Genomic DNA, 19548 nt, shown 5'->3' on the forward strand with positions numbered 1-19548 from the left:
TGCTAGCCACTAGTTCAGTTTCAACAGTAGCACCATCCCTGTGTGCAAGGTTGTGTTTGTGCAATTATTACAGTGTGTTATTGTACTTTGCTTTGATTCTTTAATAAAACTTAGTAAAACAAAAATGAAAGTGCGATAAGAAGCACAAGTCTTTAAAACTTAACACAATAGAGAACAAGATGGAATAGAATTTTTTTTAGGCATTGAAAGTAGCAAGTCTTTCATTTCATTTGGACAATCAGTGGACCTAAGCCAATTTAGACTGTAGTTGGTGACCTCAAGGATTCGAAGCTACGAGTTCTTTGCGTGAAAAAGTCAGATTCTTGTGGGGGTCCCAGTTCTGCTCACACAGCCAGGTCCTCTTCACTTGGCCCGAGGGGCAGCTGCCTCGGCCCCATCCCTCCACCGTTTCTGTGCCCTGGGAGTCAGACTGTGGGTCAGGCACACACAATATTCATTTCTCACAGTTCAGGCGATTTTGAAATGAAAAGTGTTTTTGTAGGCTTAATGAAAACTCCTTCCCCTTTCCACCCTCTCAGCCTCTGCGCTTAGATACCTTCATGAAAACAGAATCATCCATCGGGATTTAAAGCCAGAAAACATCGTCCTGCAGCAAGGAGAGCAAAGAGTGAGTGACCCCCTCCTGGGGCTTGGAAAGTCCCAGGGAAGCGGCTCTGGTGGATGAGGAACAAGCTCTGCATGTGTGTTTATATTTGCGTTTCCTTGAGTTCATATTTGCTTTGATTCTCTGGGACTGCTCTTTGATCTGAAACAAAATCCAGCAAAGAGCTCTCGCTTGCAGGTTGAGGCAAGTTTGAATGGATCACATTGTTAATGGCCCAAGTGGCGGGAATCTGATAAGGAAAATCATGTTTTTCTTCCCACCTCCAGCGCCAACCTTTGGGACTAGCACTTCTTGGAAATAGACTTTTTGTTTCCATTTGTTTGAGAGCGTCCACTTTTGATGCCAATATGGGAACCAGCTCTAAGTTGACTCTGGGTGGGGCTGAGAAGAGGCATTTGCAGCTGGCACCTGCCCATGGAGCCTGGTCCAGCCTGCGGTTTCCGCAGAGCTCTTGGTGGCCTCATCGGTGGCGCTCCTGCATGTGTGGTGGTGACCTCCCCATGGGGCTCAGTGCTGTGCTTTTTCATGGCCCTGTTTGTTTAGCTGGGGGTGATGAGCAGGGGCTCAGCTGAGAGGAATGTAGTAACTCAATTGTGGGCCACTTAATCTCTCCGATACAGCTTCCGCCAGCATTCTAGGCTGACCTGTGATATCAGTTCATTGTTTCAGTTCATACTCATACTTGTCATTGGTTCTAAGAATTGAGAACTGAAGGTATTTACTTCTGAGAAGAGACCAGCCTCATCTTTCACATCATAAAGTCCAGGTTTAGCAATGTTGAGGGCTGGTGCATGGTCTTTTAATGTTGATTTTCCTCTGATGATTGGTCACAGACCAACAGAGAAAGTATGCCTTTTTCCAGCATTTTTCCAGCATATGTTTGTTTCCTTCTGCCCTAAATCTACCATGATGAAGGCATTCTCCTGTGTATTTGGTGGTTCATAGGAGCTTAGGTTCTAATACCACCTGGAAGTTCAGGTATATCCCCTGCCCTGTCAGCAAACAAATCAGAATTGTTATAGGAGACAGTGTATTCTCATAATCCTCAGATTTCTCCTCTTCCTTTTTTTTCAGTTAATACACAAAATTATTGACCTAGGATATGCCAAGGAACTGGACCAGGGCAGTCTCTGTACTTCCTTTGTGGGGACCCTGCAGTACCTGGTAAGAAATGGGGTTATATGTTTGCTCATCAGTTTTTCTCCAATGGCCACACTTGTGGGGCTCCTCTCTGTCCTCGCCTCCTAGCATCTCAGTCTTGCCAGCTCCTTGGATGTCTCCTAGATGCGTAGGGATTGTTGTATGAGGTCAGAGCCATCATCTATCTGGTCAAGTCAGCACTTCTGCCGGCAGAGACCCTGTGGAAGGATGTGGTCATCTTCTCTGATGTCAAAAGGGCTGCTGATGCGCCCTCACACAGATCCCATAACCTCTGTGCTTCGGTATTTTATCTAAAAATAAAGAATTCTTATACTGTCCGAAAATAAGAATTTAAATTAGATTCATACTGGTCTATAGACACTACAGTTTCCATGAGGTGTCTCAGGGGCCACTGAGGAAGATCTGAGTTCTGAATCCCTACCCTTTCTTATTTGGTCTGAATATTGTGGTTTTATTTGAGTCATTCATTCATTCAAGAAATAGTGATCGAGTGTAGGCTCCGTGCCAGGCACTGTGCCAGGAGCCAGCAATGCAATGGGAAAGAAGACAAGCACTTCTCTGGCCGTTAGTAGCTTAGAGTTTAGCAAGAAAGTAGGCATTACCCTGAGACTTACACCAATAACTAAGAAATTGCAGTTGTGGTAAGTGCTGCGAAGGAAAAGGGATAAGAATATATATTAGGAAGACCTAACTTAGTCTGAAACCTGAAGGTTGAATTGGTGAAAAGGGGCTGGAGGTGGGGGAAGGAGAGGAAGTCCCTCCAGGGATAGTACATTGGCAGACCAGAAAGTGAGACAGTCAGGAATCTAGAGAAGAAGGGAGAGAGAACCTCGAGTTAAAGTTGGAGAGAGAGGTAGAGGACAGACGATTCAGGGACTTGGTAGCTGGTTTAAGATTTTAGGCTTTCTCCTAAAACATCTGGAGAGACATAGAAGGATTTTAAGTTGGAGAGAGATCAGGTTTACCTTTAGAAAAGATCACTCTTGATAGGGTGGGAAGAATGAACAAGAGTAAAATCTTGAGCAAGTAGTAAGGAGGACATTGTGATAGGCAGTTCAGAGCTGTTGGCAGCAGAGAGGATGTAGGAAATGATGTAAGCAGTGCTTAGCAAGAGACTTAGCAAGACTTGGTAGTAGATTGCTGGTGTCGGCAAAATGTTGATTGAATAAAGGAGCCTGCAGTTTAAAAAACAAAAGCAATAAAAGATTGAACGCCACTGGATTGGATGAGCTTAAATATTCTTTCTAGTTCTTAAATTAAAAAAAGAAAAGAAATTCTAAGTCTTTATGAGTGCATTTATACTTTCTACTTATCCTACTAACTAGGGTGTGGGCTCCATCAGCTTATCACCTCCTATGGAAGAGAGATTTTGGGGGTGGGGGGCGGGCTATGGTAAGGCACTTGTGTCCACATAATGTAATTATGCAGGTCCTGCTAAGTGTCCTCGGGAATCCTAATTGACTTAGCAGCATTCTGGGAGAAGGGGAGGACCAAGGATGGTCCAGGATGCTCAGTGAAATTGTTCACTTGCAGGAGCCAGAACTGTCCATAATGAGACACAGAGATTGACCTGACCATCCCCCAATTTTCCCCTGTGGTTTGACTCCTTGGTCTGTCCATAAGTGTCACACATTCAGCCAGACCACACAGTCCTGCCTCCATGCCTTTGCTTGTGATGGTCCTTTTTGGAGTGTTTCCTCTCAGACACCAGGCCTGAGCCTGGGTCCCACCTGTGCTTCAAAGCTTTCCTTGGTCACCCCACAGCTCTCTCTACGTGGGCAGCAGTCATGTATCTGGCTTTTTTCTTGCCTGATTGTAAATATTCCATTTTCATTGTATACACGTCATAAAACACATCAGTTTAGGAGACGTGGCCAGCATTTAATACATGTATTATGCATTTGGTATATACAGCTCAGTATCATTTTCCTTTGTTGTGTGTAGTCTACTTTCCCATTTGCCCAAGAGAAAGATATATGATGTACTCTGATCTACCTAAAAATATCCTTTTTTAGTCAGTGAAGTACAGAAAAATCCTAGATACCACCACCTAACCAGGTCACCTCCTCACCCTGGAGCGGGATGCCAGCACCTCCTGGATGGAGCCAGGAAAAGTGTGGGGCGTGACCGGAAGGGCTTGTTGCCCCCTCTGGCAGCGGCTCAGGTGTGTTTCCCTCATGCGTTGTTGCAGGCCCCGGAACTGCTGGAGCAGCAGAAGTACACGGTGACTGTCGACTACTGGAGCTTTGGTACCTTGGCTTTCGAGTGCATCACAGGCTTCCGGCCTTTTCTCCCCAACTGGCAGCCTGTGCAGTGGTGAGAGACCACAGCCCTGGGGGGTGGGAGGGCGTGGGGACTGGGAGAGTCTTCTGAAAGAAGGAGTATGTCCCTTTGCTTTGTCATGTCACTTCACCTGTTCCCATCTCACTGGGCGCTCCCAGGCTAGGCCTGAGCCATCTGTGATCTGTCTTCCAGAGATCAAGTCCTGTTGGGACCCAACATGTAGGCAGTTCAAACTCCAAAGACCTAGAAAGTTAGAGCAGTTGTCAAGTGTGAACATCATTAAATATAATACTATCCAAATGGCCTTTGTCCCCCCATTCAGTAGCAGCAAGTCAATACATTCACAGGCCGTTGTGTAAATGTGTGCACTTACCCTGACAATGCTGTGTATTAGTAAACAAAGCAAGGATATGTGTGCAAGACAAATGAGAAATATTTACATGAAAATTTATTGACAGTTTTTACTAAACCTGAATGTACACTTTTGTTTTAAAATTATAAGAAAGTGGCTTAAAATATGAACCAAGTAAGTTACCAAGAAAGATTTTCTAGTAAAAAAAAACCAAAGGGTACAATTAAGTTTTTAAATGTCCTTTAACTTTTTTTATTATAAAAATGTGTTGATCATTATACACATTTTGGCTAACTGTTTTGGCTCAGTGGATAGAGTGTCGGCCTGTGGACTGAAAGGTCCCAGGTTCGATTCTGGCCAAGGGCATGTACCTTGGTTGTGGGCACATCCCCAGTAGGGAGTGTGCAGGAGGCAGCTGATCGATGTTTCTCTCTCATCAATGTTTCTAACTCTCTATCCTTCTCCCTTCCTTTCTGAAAAAAATCAATAAAATATATTTAAAAATATTAACATTCCTGCCCTAGACGGTTTAGCTCAGTGGATAGAGTGTCCACCTGCGGACTGAAGGGTCCTGGGTTCGATTCCAGTCAAGGGCATATGCCCAGGTTGCAGGCTCGATCCCCAGTAAGGGGCGTGCAGGAGGCAGCCGATCAATGATTCTCTCTCATCATTGATATTTCTCTCTCCTTTCCTCTCTGAAATCAATAAAAATATATTTAAAAAATAAATAAAAATTAACATTCCCCTAAATTAGTTAAGTTTCATTCAGAATTGCTCCTTGAGAGGCCACACACTAATTTAAACGATGCTGTGTGGCTCAGATTTTTTGTTGGTTTTCAGTTTTTAGTTTTTTGGAGTAGTAACGTTTCATGGTTCAAACTTCAAAGAGTGTGAAAGAGTATACAGTGCAAGTCACATCAGACTGGTCTCCCAGCCCGATTTCCTTCCCCACAGGCACTCGAGAGCATTGGTTTTTGGTATGTTTCCACGGATGTTTCATACACATACAGGCAGATTTGGCTTGTATTTGTTTGTTTGTTTGTTTGTTAATGTGTTTCTTCCCTTTTTTCACCTCAGTGGTAGCATAATATTAAATCTGTCTTGTATGTACTCCTAAAGCAGTTTTACAGGGTGAGGATTTCTTTCACACTCCTTGAAAACAACCACTATGAACATTTTTGTGTGTCTCCAAGCTCTTCAGTGTGTGTGTTATACTTAAAAAAAACACCCACACCACACAAATAAATTACATATTCTCATAGAACCTGCTTTTCAAACTTAGTATTGAAAATGCTTTACGTTGTTCCATGTTATTTGTAATGTCTGTTTGGTCTGCTACTGCGTGGCCATTCTACAGCTTATTTAGCTTCTCCCCCATTACCGGAAGCATGGGTGGTTTATAGTTTTTACTTCTGAAAATAACACCAAGATAACATCTTTGTAGGGAAATTCTTATGTATTCACAATTAATTTTCCCTAGGACAAATTTCTAGAAATGGAAGCAAAAGATCAAAGATTATACATGTTTTAAAGGTTTTTGATGTGTAGCAACAAAATACTCAATAGAAAGGTTATATAAATACTGTTTCCACCAGGAACATACAAAGCTGTCCCTTTCACCACACCCTTGCCAACACTGGCTGTTGTCATTTTCTACCTTTCTGGAAGTAATAAAAACAATGAACTTTTTCAAAAACAGGTATTTTTTATCATGAGAACACTTATTTATGAGAATAAGATGTAGCCTTTGAAATCTGTTTCAGAGCCGTTGTATGTGATGGCAGTCCAGTCAAGCTTTATACACCAGATGTTGGAAATGCAAAGATGCATGAGGTGAAGGCCCTGCTCTTGAGGAGTCCTGTGAAATGACAAAATACGCCCTCCTGTGGTGGCTTATTTTAAAAACAAGTAATGCTTGTTGATTGGCACAGGTTCTGAATATTGAGGAATTAGCTAATTAATTTATAGTTACAATTTATTCTGTAACCATTATGAAAAAAAAAATTTAAATATCTGTACAGCTGCAGTGTCTCTAACTAACCAAAGAATTACTACATTTCTTCAGTTCAAATGTTGACCTTTTCTAGTATTTATAACAAAATCAGTTAAAATCCATTAGGACTGGAAGAACAAGTGCTCTTTGAAAATATATTCCTCCAATGGATGCAAAACTCTGGGGGATGAGGGCATATATGGGAGTGGAGTGGGGGGGGGGGCAATGGTAAGATATGTACACATATAATACCTTAATAAAAAAATTGAAAAAAAAAAGAAAAGAAAATATATTCCTAATGGCTCATCATCTTCCTAGTAAGTCTGTTGTCTGCAGAATCGGATTCCTAGAACCCCCCTCATTGGTGCTGGAAGGCCAGGTGACCGCTTTCAAATGGATTTCTCGGCCCGTTAAGGAGCTGTGCAGTGGACTAGGGTGTGAGAAGCGCCTGACTCATCTGCTTTGTAAAGCCGCAAACAACTCCTAAAATTTCACTCTCTCATCTCAGGTGGCAGGTAGATGGTAATTTCAGGACAAATGTCATTTCAGCTTTGTAATTTGATTATAAAGCTACTTTGCAATACATTTGGGACCTAAGCAATAAGCATTTTATTTACTATGTCCTTCTATTTTTGTAATTTCCCATTGACAGACTAAGTATTCTATTAGAGCAGTGGTCGGCAAACTGCGGCTCGCGAGCCACATGCGGCTCTTTGGCCCCTTGAGTGTGGCTCTTCCACAAAATACCACGTGCGGGCGTGCACATACAGTGCGATTGAAACTTTGTGGCCCGTGCGCAGAAGTCGGTTTTCGGCCTGGGCGAGTCTAATTTGAAGAAGTGGCGTTAGAACACTCAAGGGGCCAAAGAGCCGCATGTGGCTCGCGAGCCGCGGTTTGCCGACCACTGTATTAGAGGATTATCCCACTTGAATGTAATGAAGAGTCTTGGTGCACCTGACTTACAACAGTCAGTTTCAGCCAGAGCTGTAAGCCACCAGCCTCGGCCATCTGCCAGCTCTTTGAGGTTTCCCATGAGCTCCAGATAGGCGAGTTCACCCTTTACTAATGAGAAGTGTTCATGGGAATACTTTTTATTTAAATTTCCCAGGTGTTTTTGGAAAGGAAAGGTTCAGACATTCAAAAGAACACCAGACTTTTTGGATTTGAGTTACCAGTTCTGCCATTCTGTAGTTGTATGACCTTGGGTAAATCACCTGATCTTTATTTCCTTACCACTGAATGGGAGTCTAAAAATAGTGTCTGCCACATGCAGTTATTATGGCAAAGGAAGTGTGTGTTCAGTGTCAAAGTACTTGCTTAGCTATGAAGCATTATTCAAATTATTATCCTTGTCACCAAGAAGATTTGAAACTGGTTGGATTTTAATATTTTTCGTTCATTTAAAAAAATATTTTTACTGATTTTAGAGAGGAAGGGAGAGGGAGAGAGAGAGAGAAACATCAGTGATGAGAGAGAATCATTGATCCACTGCCTCCTGCATGACCCCAACTAGGGATCGAGCCCACAACCCGGGCATGTGCCCTTGATCGGAATTGAACCCGGGACCCTTCAGTCCTAAGGCCGGCGCTTTATCCACTGAGCCAAACCAGCTAGGGCTAATTTTTTTTCCCTTTAAAAACTATTTCAGGTGCATTGATAAGTTCTCTAAATTGGGAATTGTAAAAGTTCATTTACACTTATAAATAATATTTAGCCATATACATTTAGAGGGAAGTGCATGTGTTGTGCATATTTCCTGTAAATGTGATATGTGCATAGTCATGGTTTGGAAGTCTCCGTTTTATCCTCCATCAAAACATGGGAGTTTTAAATTAGAGGAAATGATAAGGACGGGCCAAGGATGAAATGAGTCAGCAGCTCCAACTGCAGAACTCTGGGCACAGGAGGGTTAATGACTCTACTCATTCAGGCAGTACCATCATTCTTACTAGTAAACGCTCACAGGAGCCTTCCTACCAGGATACACATGCACTGACCATTACCTGAAGAGATTAGTGACCTGGGGGTATCCTGCACAGTTGTAAAGTGACATGTTACAGGTGTCAAATGGCTCTTGACCACGAAGTGAGTTAAGGGCTGTAAGTAACAAGAATGCATGTCTGCAGGCATTCCAAAGTCCGGCAGAAGAGTGAGATGGACATCGTCGTTTTTGAAGACTTGAATGGAGCGGTGAAGTTTTCGAGCTCTTTACCCTACCCCAATAATCTTAACAGGTAAGGTACAGCGGCATTTTTCTTCAACAGTTTTTTTCCTCTTTTTGAAATAGATGTCTGAGGTGACATCTGATAGCTTTTAAATGGGTTATCAGGATATCATCCTATGATAAAAACTGGACATAATCCATCTCAATCTTAAACTTAGGTGGATTCCCAGCCCTAGCCCCATCTAGAAATCTTCTTTTCTAAATTCACATAACAATTCATATGTACCTTTTATTAGGATTAGTAGCTTCAACCTTGTGTTACATTTGGTTTTGCATTGAGTTTATCTCCTACTCACCTGTAAACCTTTTAAGGGTAGGGAACATTTCTCCTTGCATTGCTCATGTAACCTAGTACTGTGTAATAGCCAAGAAATAAACTTTGTAGTTTGAACAGCATTGCGTTCTGGTCTTAGAGTCAGAATATGAACAGTTAAACAATAATATCAGAATTGGGAAATGGTACAAAAGAAAGCCAAGAAGGCAGTCACATTATCCACAAGTAGCATGGATAACAATTACCGTGAGTATATAGAGGATGGGGAGATGTATTGTGTGGATGAGAGCTATGTGGAATGACTTTGGCTGAGCTAGAACTTGGTGGAAGGATCTGGAAAGATGTGCAGGACTTGGATAAAGAGGAAGGAAGTTCAAAGGGGAAAAATTGCGGGGGAGCAAACGCACATTTAGGGAATCCATCAGTAGCAGTACTGGCTTCATGAAGGGCTTTCGTGGGGGCGGTGAGAGGTCAGCTGAGACCTCACAGGAGGCAGGTTGTGGAGGGCCTGCAGTGCCAAGGGAAGGAGTGACCTTTGTCATGTGAACCTTTGACGGGGTGATTAACAAAATAACTCCAGCAGCAGGGGTTCCAGGTTGTGTGTGGAGATCACCTGGAGGTCAGGCACGCCTATAAAGTGCATTTAAAAAGCTTAGATCATTCTCGCAGAGCCAGTGGGACATCAGCCTATTGACCCATCTGCTGAAAAATCCCTAATTTTGAGGAGGTGTTTTAGCAGACCAGGAGAGGGGATAAGCACCTGAATAATTAAGTTAGTTGGAAATGTTTACTTTTTCTCTCAGATTAATTCATTTTAAGTGATTATTTCTTTGGCTGCCATCCGTGTGTATAATGGTGAAATGGATGTGAGTGTGTGCTTTTTAATCCCATGTTAAGGCCCCCTGAAATTTGCATTAGAGGCGTCTCCTCCTACATTGTGCTCCTCTTCTTCTCAGCATCCTGTTGCAGCGACTGGAGAAGTGGCTGCAGCTGATGCTAATGTGGCACCCCCGGCAAAGGGGCACTGACCCCGGGTATGGGCCCAACGGCTGCTTCAAGGCCCTGGATGACATCTTAAACTTAAAGGTGAGCATGGAGGCAACAGGTCAGATCCCCATGGGTCACGGCAGTTCTTATGAGAAAGAAATACTCATTAAAAAACAGGTCATGGGCCACCTGACCATTGGGGAAATTTAGGCTGCTGTGAGAGTATCTCTCTACATAAGTAAGAGGATAGAACCCGTGCTGACTGACGTAGGTCATAAAGTTGTAGCTATGGACAAACATGAATATTAAAGACTAGAGTATATATACCATGGCCCTCAAGCTAGGCCCTTGCTTTGTGTGGCTGGGAAGTGTTGGGAGTAGCAAAGGATCCAGAGATGGGCATCTCTGTAAAGTTGGGATTTTTCAATAACATCTGGGTTGTGTTGCAGCTGGTTCATATCTTGAACATGGTCACAGGCACCATTCACACCTATCCAGTGTCAGAAGACGAGAGTCTGCAGAGCTTAAAGGCCAGAATTCGGCAGGACACAGAAATCCCTGAGGAGGACCAGGAGCTGCTGCAAGAAGCGGGTCTGGCATTGCTCTCCGACAAGCCTGCCACTCAGTGTATTTCAGACGGGAAGGTGAGCCCTGGGCTTCTTGTAGAATGCCCTGTTTTGCCCTGACATTGCCTGCAAGGAAAATAATCATGCATTCAGATTTTAGCTGTACTTCATCAGTTCTGCTCATCACACTGAATGCAAGATCCCCTGTGTGTCCTAATAGGAGACACCAATCACTCCACACCCGTCTTGTTACTTCCAGACCACTTAGCGTGCCTTTATTTTGCCTTTGTTGTCAACGTGATGCTTCGTTTTTCCAAGTCAACCAAAACTGTTTATGATGCGCCTCTTGTGTACAGAACTGTGCTGACAGCCACAGCAATGCAAGACATGGTCCCTGCCCCCACAAAACTGATGAAGTTAACATGTAAGAAACAATCACTGGAGAGAAAAGGAGATAGCACACGTCTAAATTGCACCTAAAAGACAATCACAGAATAAAATGGAATGTAATACGTTGCCAATGAGGTGGAAAAGGAACGGGGGATAAATAAGTGGAAAAGGAACAGGAAAAGGAAGTAGAGGCCAGTGGGTGCTTAGTACTTGCTGGCTGAAGACGATGCTGTTGGTAAACAGTGGGAAACACGCTGAAATATCTTCATTATTCCGTAGATAAAGGAGGGGTTGGATTCACGAGATCTCATTTTGTTCTTGTCCCTTCTCAGCTCGAGGGCCGCACATTGGACATGGATCTCGTTTTCCTCTTTGACAACAGTAAAGTCACCTATGAGACGCAGATCTCCCCACGGCCCCAACCTGAAAGTGTCAGCTGTATCCGTAAGAACATCGTTGTGGTTATGTGTTGTTGTTGTTTTAAATAATCGCTTACAATGCTTGGGACAAGGCAGGAGGGAGAGACATGGCCCAGCAGAGGGGTCCACACCGAGATCAGCTTACCCTATCCTCGGGGCAGCCTTCTTTACTAGGGACATGTGAGGAGTAGCCCAGCCGAAAAAGAGGAAAGGAAGTCTTCAGTTAATTTCAGCCTCTAGGTAGAATTTGAAACAGACAGAGAACACTGCCTGCAAGCCACTGACCTTGAATCAGGTGGCCATTTTATTTATTTTTGAGTTTATATTTTAATAATGAATACATCCACATACGCCAAAAAAAAATAAAAATCAAAAGATGCAAGAACATATAGAGCGGAAAATAAGCCTTCCTCTCTCCCCAGTACCCCCAGCCTCTTCCAGAGAAACTGCTACTATAAAATTATTTTTTTTATTATAAATTTCTTTATTGATTAAGGTGTTACATATGTGTCCTTATTCCCCCATTTACTATCAAATTCTTGAGTTAACCTTCCAGTGGTATTCTACCTATGCATTTATAAATGATTATATTCTTCTTCATTTCCCCTTGAAACAAATGGTAGCATACAATATGTACTGTTCTGTATCTGCCTTTTTCACTTCACAATATATTTTGGAAATTTTTTTCCCCTTTTGCTGCCTATTTTTAAAATGCCTGTGTAGTAGTATTCCATTGTACGAATGTTAGATAGACATTTTAAAAATGTTTTTTAATCCTCAACTGAGGATTTTTTAAAAAAAAATATTTTTATTGATTTCAGAGAGAGGAAGGGAGATAAAAACATCAATGGTGAGAGAGAATCATTGATTGGTTGTCTCTTGCATGTCCCCTGCTGAGGATCGAGCCCACAACCCAGGTATATGTCCTGACTGGGAATCGAACCATGACCTCCTGGTTCATGGGTCAATGCTTAACAATGGAGCCACACCAGTGAGGCCAAGGATCTGTGTTTATTTTTTTATTTTATTTTTTATTGTTGTTTCGGGGTAATTTTTTAAAAATTTATCTTTATTGTTGAAAGAATTACACATGTCCCTTTTTTTCCCCATTGACCCCCCCCTCTACCCTGCCCCTGCGCTGCCTGCCCTCCCTCCCCCAGCCTTCACCACACTATTGTCTATGTCCATGGTTTTTTATTGATTTGAGAGAGAGAGAGAGTGAGGGAGAGAGGGAGAGAGAAACATTGATGTGAGAGAGAAATATTGATCAGTTGCCTCCTGTATACACCCTGATGGGGAATCAAACATGTAACCTTTTGGTGTATGGGATTACGCTTCAACATACTGAGCCACCCAGCCAGGGTGATGGACATTTTAATGTATCTCCCAGTCCTGTTCACACACACACACACACACACACACACACACACACACACACAGAATAAACAGATCAAGTGTCCAAAGGCTTAGAGATCTCCAGGCTTATTGCTTAGTCATCTTCTAGGACTGCTGGTTGAAGCTGCATTTTTAGAAAGCTTCATATGACCTTAAATATTGTGAGCATAAGAGTTTCTACTGAAAATATACGAGCCTGTGTACATGTGACTATCTCCACATGATTCACAAAGTCTTTCTTCAAATCTAAAGCTGTTTATTGACTAGTGCATTGCATGCTTGTTCTGTAATGGGGTACAAAAATGTATGAGAGAGTAACCAGGCATAGCACCCAAAAAAAGTTCTATAATAACGTAGAAGTTATATAACTTTTTAAAAGTGCTGACAGTGATGTTGCAAGGCAGGATGTGGTGAATTGTAGGGGAGCAGTTCTCTGACAATTGCATATGACTCTGTTCCAGTTCAAGAGCCCAAGAGGAGCCTGCCTTTCTTCCAGCTGCGGAAGGTGTGGGGCCAGGCCTGGCACAGCATCCAAACCCTGAGGGAGGACTGTCACCGGCTGCAGCAGGGACAGCGCGCTGCCATGTACTGTGCCAGGCGGTTTGGGATTTGACTTACTTAAAATGGCTCGGTGGCTTTTGCCACAGGGAGGTGGCGGAGGCAGGGGCCCAGAAGCAACTGTTAGGGAGACACTGGTTTGGATGGGCAGGACGTGGTCAGCTGGACCGGATGGAGGAAGACCCTTTTAGACATGGCAGGGTGAGGTCAGCACATGGAACAGGAGCATAAATGGAGGGTTGGGCTGGCTGAACTGGGGCCAGAATTTGGAACATGGGGGAGCTCATTGCAATTTGGGGCAGCAACACTCCCCTGATGGTCATACCAGGGACTGCCTGACTTTTCCCCCCAAGTTATGACTAGTTTGGATTATCGGTCCTTTGTGTAGTACTCTGTCCAATTCCAATTTTGGTGCAGGACCTCATGCATTGCTGAGGACTAGGGAAATTGTCCTGATGGTTATGAGTAGCTGCTCTTATAATAATTATAGCAGGGATCTGCCTTGGCATTGGAGGCAGTTTGGTTCTTGTACAGGAAATGGTGTTGGGATCCAAAGATGCCTGAAGGCTCTGTTTCTTGTGGTCCCTCCAGGATGAATCTCCTCCGGAATAACAGCTGCCTCTCCAAGATGAAGAATTCCATGGCCTCCATGTCTCAGCAGCTCAAGGCCAAGTTGGATTTCTTTAAGACCAGCATCCAGATTGACCTGGAGAAGTATAGTGAGCAAACTGAGTTTGGGATCAGTGAGTGTACTCTTTGCAATGAGTTTGGAGAGACCCATTTCATTTTTGTTTTTCTCTTCCTGAGGTTTCTTTTATCCTTTTATAATCGAGTTGCTTGTTTCTGTTTTGGTTTTGTGGTGTCTTCATTTTGTTTTTCATTTTTTCCCCTACATTTTTTTTTTCCAGCATCAGATAAACTGCTGCTGGCCTGGAGGGAAATGGAACAGGCTGTGGAGCTCTGTGGGCGGGTAGGAGACTCATTTTAGGTTTATATCCTTACTGAGGCTTTTCTCTACCATTTTCCACTTTCTCGTCAAAGACTAGGCCGATCTTGTACGTGAGAACTCAAGTTTTCCTCGCCATGCTCTTTGACTTTAACTAGAACTTGCTGGAAAGAAGCTGGAAGAATAGTCACTAAAGGGGGCCCCACTGTGGCAGATCCAGGAGCTATGCAGATGGACAGAGCTGGTCCAGATTTGAATAAGGAGCAAAGTGTGAAGTGACCTTGGGGGGAAGCCTAGACATCTATTAGAAAGGGCCTTGGATGAATGAATAATCAACACTCCATCTAGTCAAAGGTTTTTGCCTCATTTTATTGGGACATTAAATCCATAGGAAAGAAAAGGTCTAGACTGAGGGTCTTAGGACAGTGTAGATCAAATGCCACTGAAGATGTTAACTGGGAAGGCAGGGGAAGTATTACTTAGTGACCCTCACACAAATTGAAGACCTTGGGCTCTGAGCCTTTTTCTTGGACTTTTCCACCATTTTCTCCTGTGACCTGGGCAAGGACCTTCACCTCTGTGTTTTTTAATGTTTGTTTCTGTAAATCAATACTGAATGAATGCTTAAAGGTGAATATATATAGATAACACATTATTTAACCATAGAGATGGGTACTCATAGACATAATCTGTGAAATAAAGGAATCCAGGCTCCCCACATGGGATGTCATTGGATGGACAAATTAAGAGAAAGCAGGGGGGCACACTGTGCATTGGGCATCTTCTATATGCCAGGCACCATGCCAGATACTTATCTGACCTCTAAAACAGCCCTCTTAGAAGCTTATTTTATGCTGGAGGAAACTACAGATCAAGGGTTAAGTAACTTGCCCAAAGGTCACACAGAAAGTGGTAGACCCAAGATCCAAAGCCAGCTCATTCTGATTCCGAAGTCCATATTCCTTCTAGCGAGTCAGTTGTGAGTCTACAATCAGTTTGAAGGGTTTCCCCAAAAAATCTTGCGTCTCAGAATACTCTTATGTCAGTTGACATTAGCACAGCTTTTTCATCAGGAGAACGAAGTGAAACATCTGGTGGAACGGATGATGGCACTGCAGACGGATATCGTGGACTTGCAGAGGAGCCCAATGGGTCGGAAGCAGGGGGGGACGCTGGACGACCTGTGAGTACCACCTGGGCGGGGATCACACTGTGTCCCTAACACATGCATGTGCCCCACCTGGAGTTTCTGTATGTGCGTTGGGAACACGTGTGGTTATTATGGAAGCTCGTGAGATTGTTCTCCTATAGAGCATGCACCCCGAACCCCCAGTGAATCATCTTGGCAAGCTCCAGAGATGAGCAAGGACAGATCACCATCATTCTGAGCCTTAGTTTCCCTATCTGTTTAGTGGCCAGAAAAGTTGTCTCACCTCCCAACATTGTGAGGATCAGTTCAGCTAATGCATAGAGCAGTAATTTGTAAAATATAAAGGCTATACTGCAAGGAGCCTTTGTCATGGTATCAGGCATCACTGTTCGTCAAGCTCACCCTGTCCCAGGTGTAGCTTGAAAAGCAGAAACTGGCCCAGAGACGAAGAAGCCTGGAAACTCAGAAGTTCAGATCTGGAAACCGTTCATTTGAGTCTTTATCAGGACTTTGGCCTTGGCTCCAAGAGAGGATGAGGCACCCAAGTAGAGCAGTCCTGCCGAAAGGAAGTCTCACACAGCCCCCACGGTGCAGATGGGAAGGAGGCAGGCAGGCACATCAGCCTCTCACAAACTGTCCCATTTGGGCTCAGTGGTGTCCTCTGATGCTTTTACTGGGATTCTCAGGACCAGGAGCCAGAACTTCAGAAATCTGATTATTTGTACCCTATATTTTCTTGAATAATTTAAACTTTTATTCTCCTCTAGTTTTCAAATGAAAATCACCTCTGAAAATATCAGCCTGTCTCACTGTGTTAAGGGGAAAAAGGGATAGGAGTTTGTATCCACCCTGGTCTTACGTTTTCAAAAGGAAGCCATGTTCTCCGGGCTCGGATCCAGGGATGGCACCTGGAACCACTATTGCGGAAGCCAGAAATTCCAAGGGACAAAGTGGAGACTCCTTTCCTTAAGATCCTCTCTAGTTAAACCTTGGAGATAGTTGATAATGAGAGTGATCATGCCCTTATTTATAGACATCACCTATATTATCACCAGGAATAATTATTTTCTCCAGTCAAGACATATTGCCAGCCTTACTTCTAGAAATCAGTAATTCTACTGGCAGGAATCAGCTAATCAATGCTTAAGATGTTCTAATGTGGCCTCAAATCTAGACAGAGCTTCTTTATTGTATATTTCAGAGAAGAGCAAGCGAGGGAGCTTTACAGGAGACTCAGGGAAAAACCTAGAGGTAAGTGTGGTTTTATGCCTGCCTTGGGTTCCTTGGTATCTCAGGTGTGAGACATTGGTCCTCTTTGCCAGCCACCTGTAGGAACTGTGCAATTCCTTTCCTCTTTCCAGACCAGCGAACTGAGGGTGACAGCCAGGAAATGGTGCGACTGCTACTTCAGGCAATCCAAGCCTTTGAGAAGAAAGTGCGAGTGATTTATACACAGCTCAGGTACAAGCCCCGACTTTCCTACTCGAGGTGGAATGTGAAGAAGCAGCAAGGCTGTGTGAGGCCATTTCTTCACTCCATTCTGATGCACTTGTCCACGTGAAGAAAATATCTGCAGCTGCTGACTGGATTCGTAATCACCAGGGATTATGTTCTCCCACTTTCTCCAACCCAAATGCCACTGGACTTTGTCTTGTTTATTCTTTACAGTAAAACTGTGGTTTGCAAGCAGAAGGCTCTGGAATTGTTGCCCAAGGTGGAAGAAGTGGTGAGTTTAATGAATGAGGATGAGAAGACTGTTGTTCGGCTTCAGGAAAAGCGACAGAAGGAGCTCTGGAATCTCCTGAAGATCGCTTGTGTGAGTGAGCCCCTGCAGCCTGGTCCACAGCCCTCAGTCTGCCATCTCCCCGGGCCTTTCCCCCTCTCTGCAGCTGTACCGCCTACAAGGGAGACCATAAGGCCACCTCTTTGCAACTTAGAGGAGCAGGAGTGGCAGAGTTAGGGCCTAGGCCCATTGTTTTTATTTATGCATGTATGTCTTTCCTGTGGCTACTCTAATAAATTACCACAAAATATTCTGTCAGAAGTCTGAAATCAAGGTGTTGGCAGGGCTAGGCTCCCTCTGTAGGCTCTAGGGGAGGACCCTTCCTGCCTCTTCCAGCTTCTGGTGGCTCCAGGTGTTCCTTGGCTTGTGGCCGCATCACTCCAATCTCTGCCTCTGTCTTCTGGATGTGTCTCATAAGAACACTTGTCATTGAATTCCAGTCCCACGTGAAGAGTCCAGGATGATCTCATTTCAGGATCCGTAACTACATCTGCAAAGACCGTCTTTCCAAATAAGGGCACATTCCTAGGTTCCTGGAGTTAGGAATGGACAGATCTTTTGGGGGTCCTCCATTTAGTCCTCTGCAGTACATGGCAGCATGATGTGGTGGATCCTCATCTATGCCTGCTGCCTCTATTGTAACTCTTACTTTCTGTGACCACCATCTGTCATAATGTAGCTGTGACTCCACTGAATGCTGCTCAGAGAGAAAACATAACACGAAAAAGAGAGCTCAGGACAGAGAAGTGAAGAAACAGGTAAAAGCCACGGAAGCCACAGCTGATGGGAAGGCTGCACAAAGGCGGAAGAGGCTGAAAAGAGAGCCATGTAGTCACTGGTAGTCTTTAAGAGCAAAGAGGAGAAGGGAAATTCTTAAGGTGGGAAGTGGGATACAAGGATGGTGTTTTTTAAGATCATGGCAACTGGAGCATATTGTAAGCCAAGTAGAAGTAGACAGTGTTCCGGGGATTCACAGTATCAAAGTAATAGGAGACAATTTAGTCTCCAGTCTTGAGAACAACAGAGGTCAGAATCATGAGCGTGGCCTTGGGAAGTGAGGAGGAAAAGAAAAGGGGAGAGCTGACGAGGCAGACAAGATTTAAGGGGGAGAGGGAAGTTGAGGTATTCACAGGCAATGGCCTGATCTGCCATCTGCATCCATTCAACATCAAGTGCTGAGTATATGCCCAGCAGGGTGCTGAATACTAGAGCTATGGGAGGAAAAATAAGCATGGCCCCTGGCCCGAGGTCATAATCTGGTGAGGGGCACAGCCAGGGAAATGAATGAGAACAATTTAGGTCAGGAGGTGACATACAGCAGCTACAGTAAGCACACAATATAGCACAAATGCAGAGGAGGAATGCCAGCTTCAGTCTTAGAGGGGAGGGAACCACAGAATTTCACCTGAAGAATGAGTAGGAGGTAGGTAGGTGGCTAGGTGGAGATGAGGACACTCCAGGACAAAGACGATGCTCTGTCAAAGGCCTGGAGCAAGGAGGTATAAGCAGGTTGGTGTGGGGTAGGGAAGGGTATCCCTGGGGATGGCATTGGACAGCTAGGCAAGGGCTAGCTCAGACAGGCCACACTTTATTTTGAAGAAATAAAGGAAACTTTGCAGTATTTGTTTTTTTTCCTTTCATATTGAAGAAAGTTAAGTATGGAAATGGGATGGTCACATTAGGATTTTAGAAACTCACTCTGATGGCAACTGGAGAACAGATTGGAGACTTTCGCAGACCTCACCATTGAGCGTGAGTGGCCACTCCATGGCGGCAGAATTGAGTACTTGCTGTGGTGCACAGGACAGGATGGTAGAAAAGTCAGGAGCCCAAAAGCACAATAGTGATCTCCTTCCTTACTGTGGACACAGGCAGAAGTAGAGGAGGTAGATGGGTCTCTCCAAGGGTGATAGTCGCCAGGGAAGGCACAGCGGAAGGACGAAGAGCAGGGCAAACTAGGGTTCTTGAATGGTTGGGTGAGGTTGGACCTTGATGTTCAGCTGGGAGAATGAGGAGCCAGTCTATACAGCTGAAAGGGATGAAAACAATGCAGGCTGCAGTGAAGGCGAGGAGAGGGGTTAATGAGCAGTAGGTGAGGCCAACAGATGAGAGTATGGTGGGAATGCGGGGAGGAAGAGGTGGCTTGAGGTGCTGAGAAGGTGGACTGTAGGTCATGTCTGTGGGCTGTAGGTTTGAGGAGGAGCAAGTAGCTGGAGCAGGAGCCGTTGATGGAGCATCTTGGCTTTGAAGGGGAGTGGCTGCTACATCCTTGGAGTCAGACTGTCTCGGTTTTCTTCTCAGCTGTCCCAAAGATGGTGCGATTCACAGAAAGTCCCTGAAAACTTTTTTTTTGTGTGTGTCTAAGTCTTCTACTTGGAAAAGAATAAAAAAAAACCTCACTTTTAATCTCCTTATAAAAGTTCATTAAGCAATCAAACTTAA

At 44.1% G+C, this 19548-nt stretch overlaps 1 protein-coding gene across 6 annotated transcripts in view; it reads left to right on the plus strand.

The window, feature by feature from the left end:
* The window catches only part of IKBKB (inhibitor of nuclear factor kappa B kinase subunit beta), a 52332-nt gene that overhangs the window by 26321 nt on the left and 6463 nt on the right, over positions 1 to 19548 (plus strand). The window contains exons 6-19 of one of the 6 annotated variants that reach the window (XM_079778932.1): positions 540 to 628; positions 1700 to 1789; positions 3978 to 4102; positions 8541 to 8648; positions 9869 to 9998; positions 10349 to 10543; positions 11188 to 11299; positions 13131 to 13254; positions 13819 to 13970; positions 14136 to 14197; positions 15235 to 15356; positions 16525 to 16574; positions 16685 to 16784; positions 16992 to 17139. In XM_079778932.1, coding sequence (XP_079635058.1) covers positions 540 to 628; positions 1700 to 1789; positions 3978 to 4102; positions 8541 to 8648; positions 9869 to 9998; positions 10349 to 10543; positions 11188 to 11299; positions 13131 to 13254; positions 13819 to 13970; positions 14136 to 14197; positions 15235 to 15356; positions 16525 to 16574; positions 16685 to 16784; positions 16992 to 17139 — 1607 coding nt within the window. Of the gene's footprint in view, positions 1 to 539; positions 629 to 1699; positions 1790 to 3977; positions 4103 to 8540; positions 8649 to 9868; positions 9999 to 10348; positions 10544 to 11187; positions 11300 to 13130; positions 13255 to 13818; positions 14198 to 15234; positions 15357 to 16524; positions 16575 to 16684; positions 16785 to 16991; positions 17140 to 19548 lie in introns of all 6 variants that reach the window. The other 5 variants (XM_079778933.1, XM_079778934.1, XM_079778935.1 and 2 more) reach the window with 5 other exon arrangements.

Source organism: Cnephaeus nilssonii, assembly GCF_951640355.1.
Source record: "Cnephaeus nilssonii genome assembly, chromosome: 8".
Taxonomy (NCBI): Eukaryota; Metazoa; Chordata; class Mammalia; order Chiroptera; family Vespertilionidae; genus Cnephaeus; species Cnephaeus nilssonii.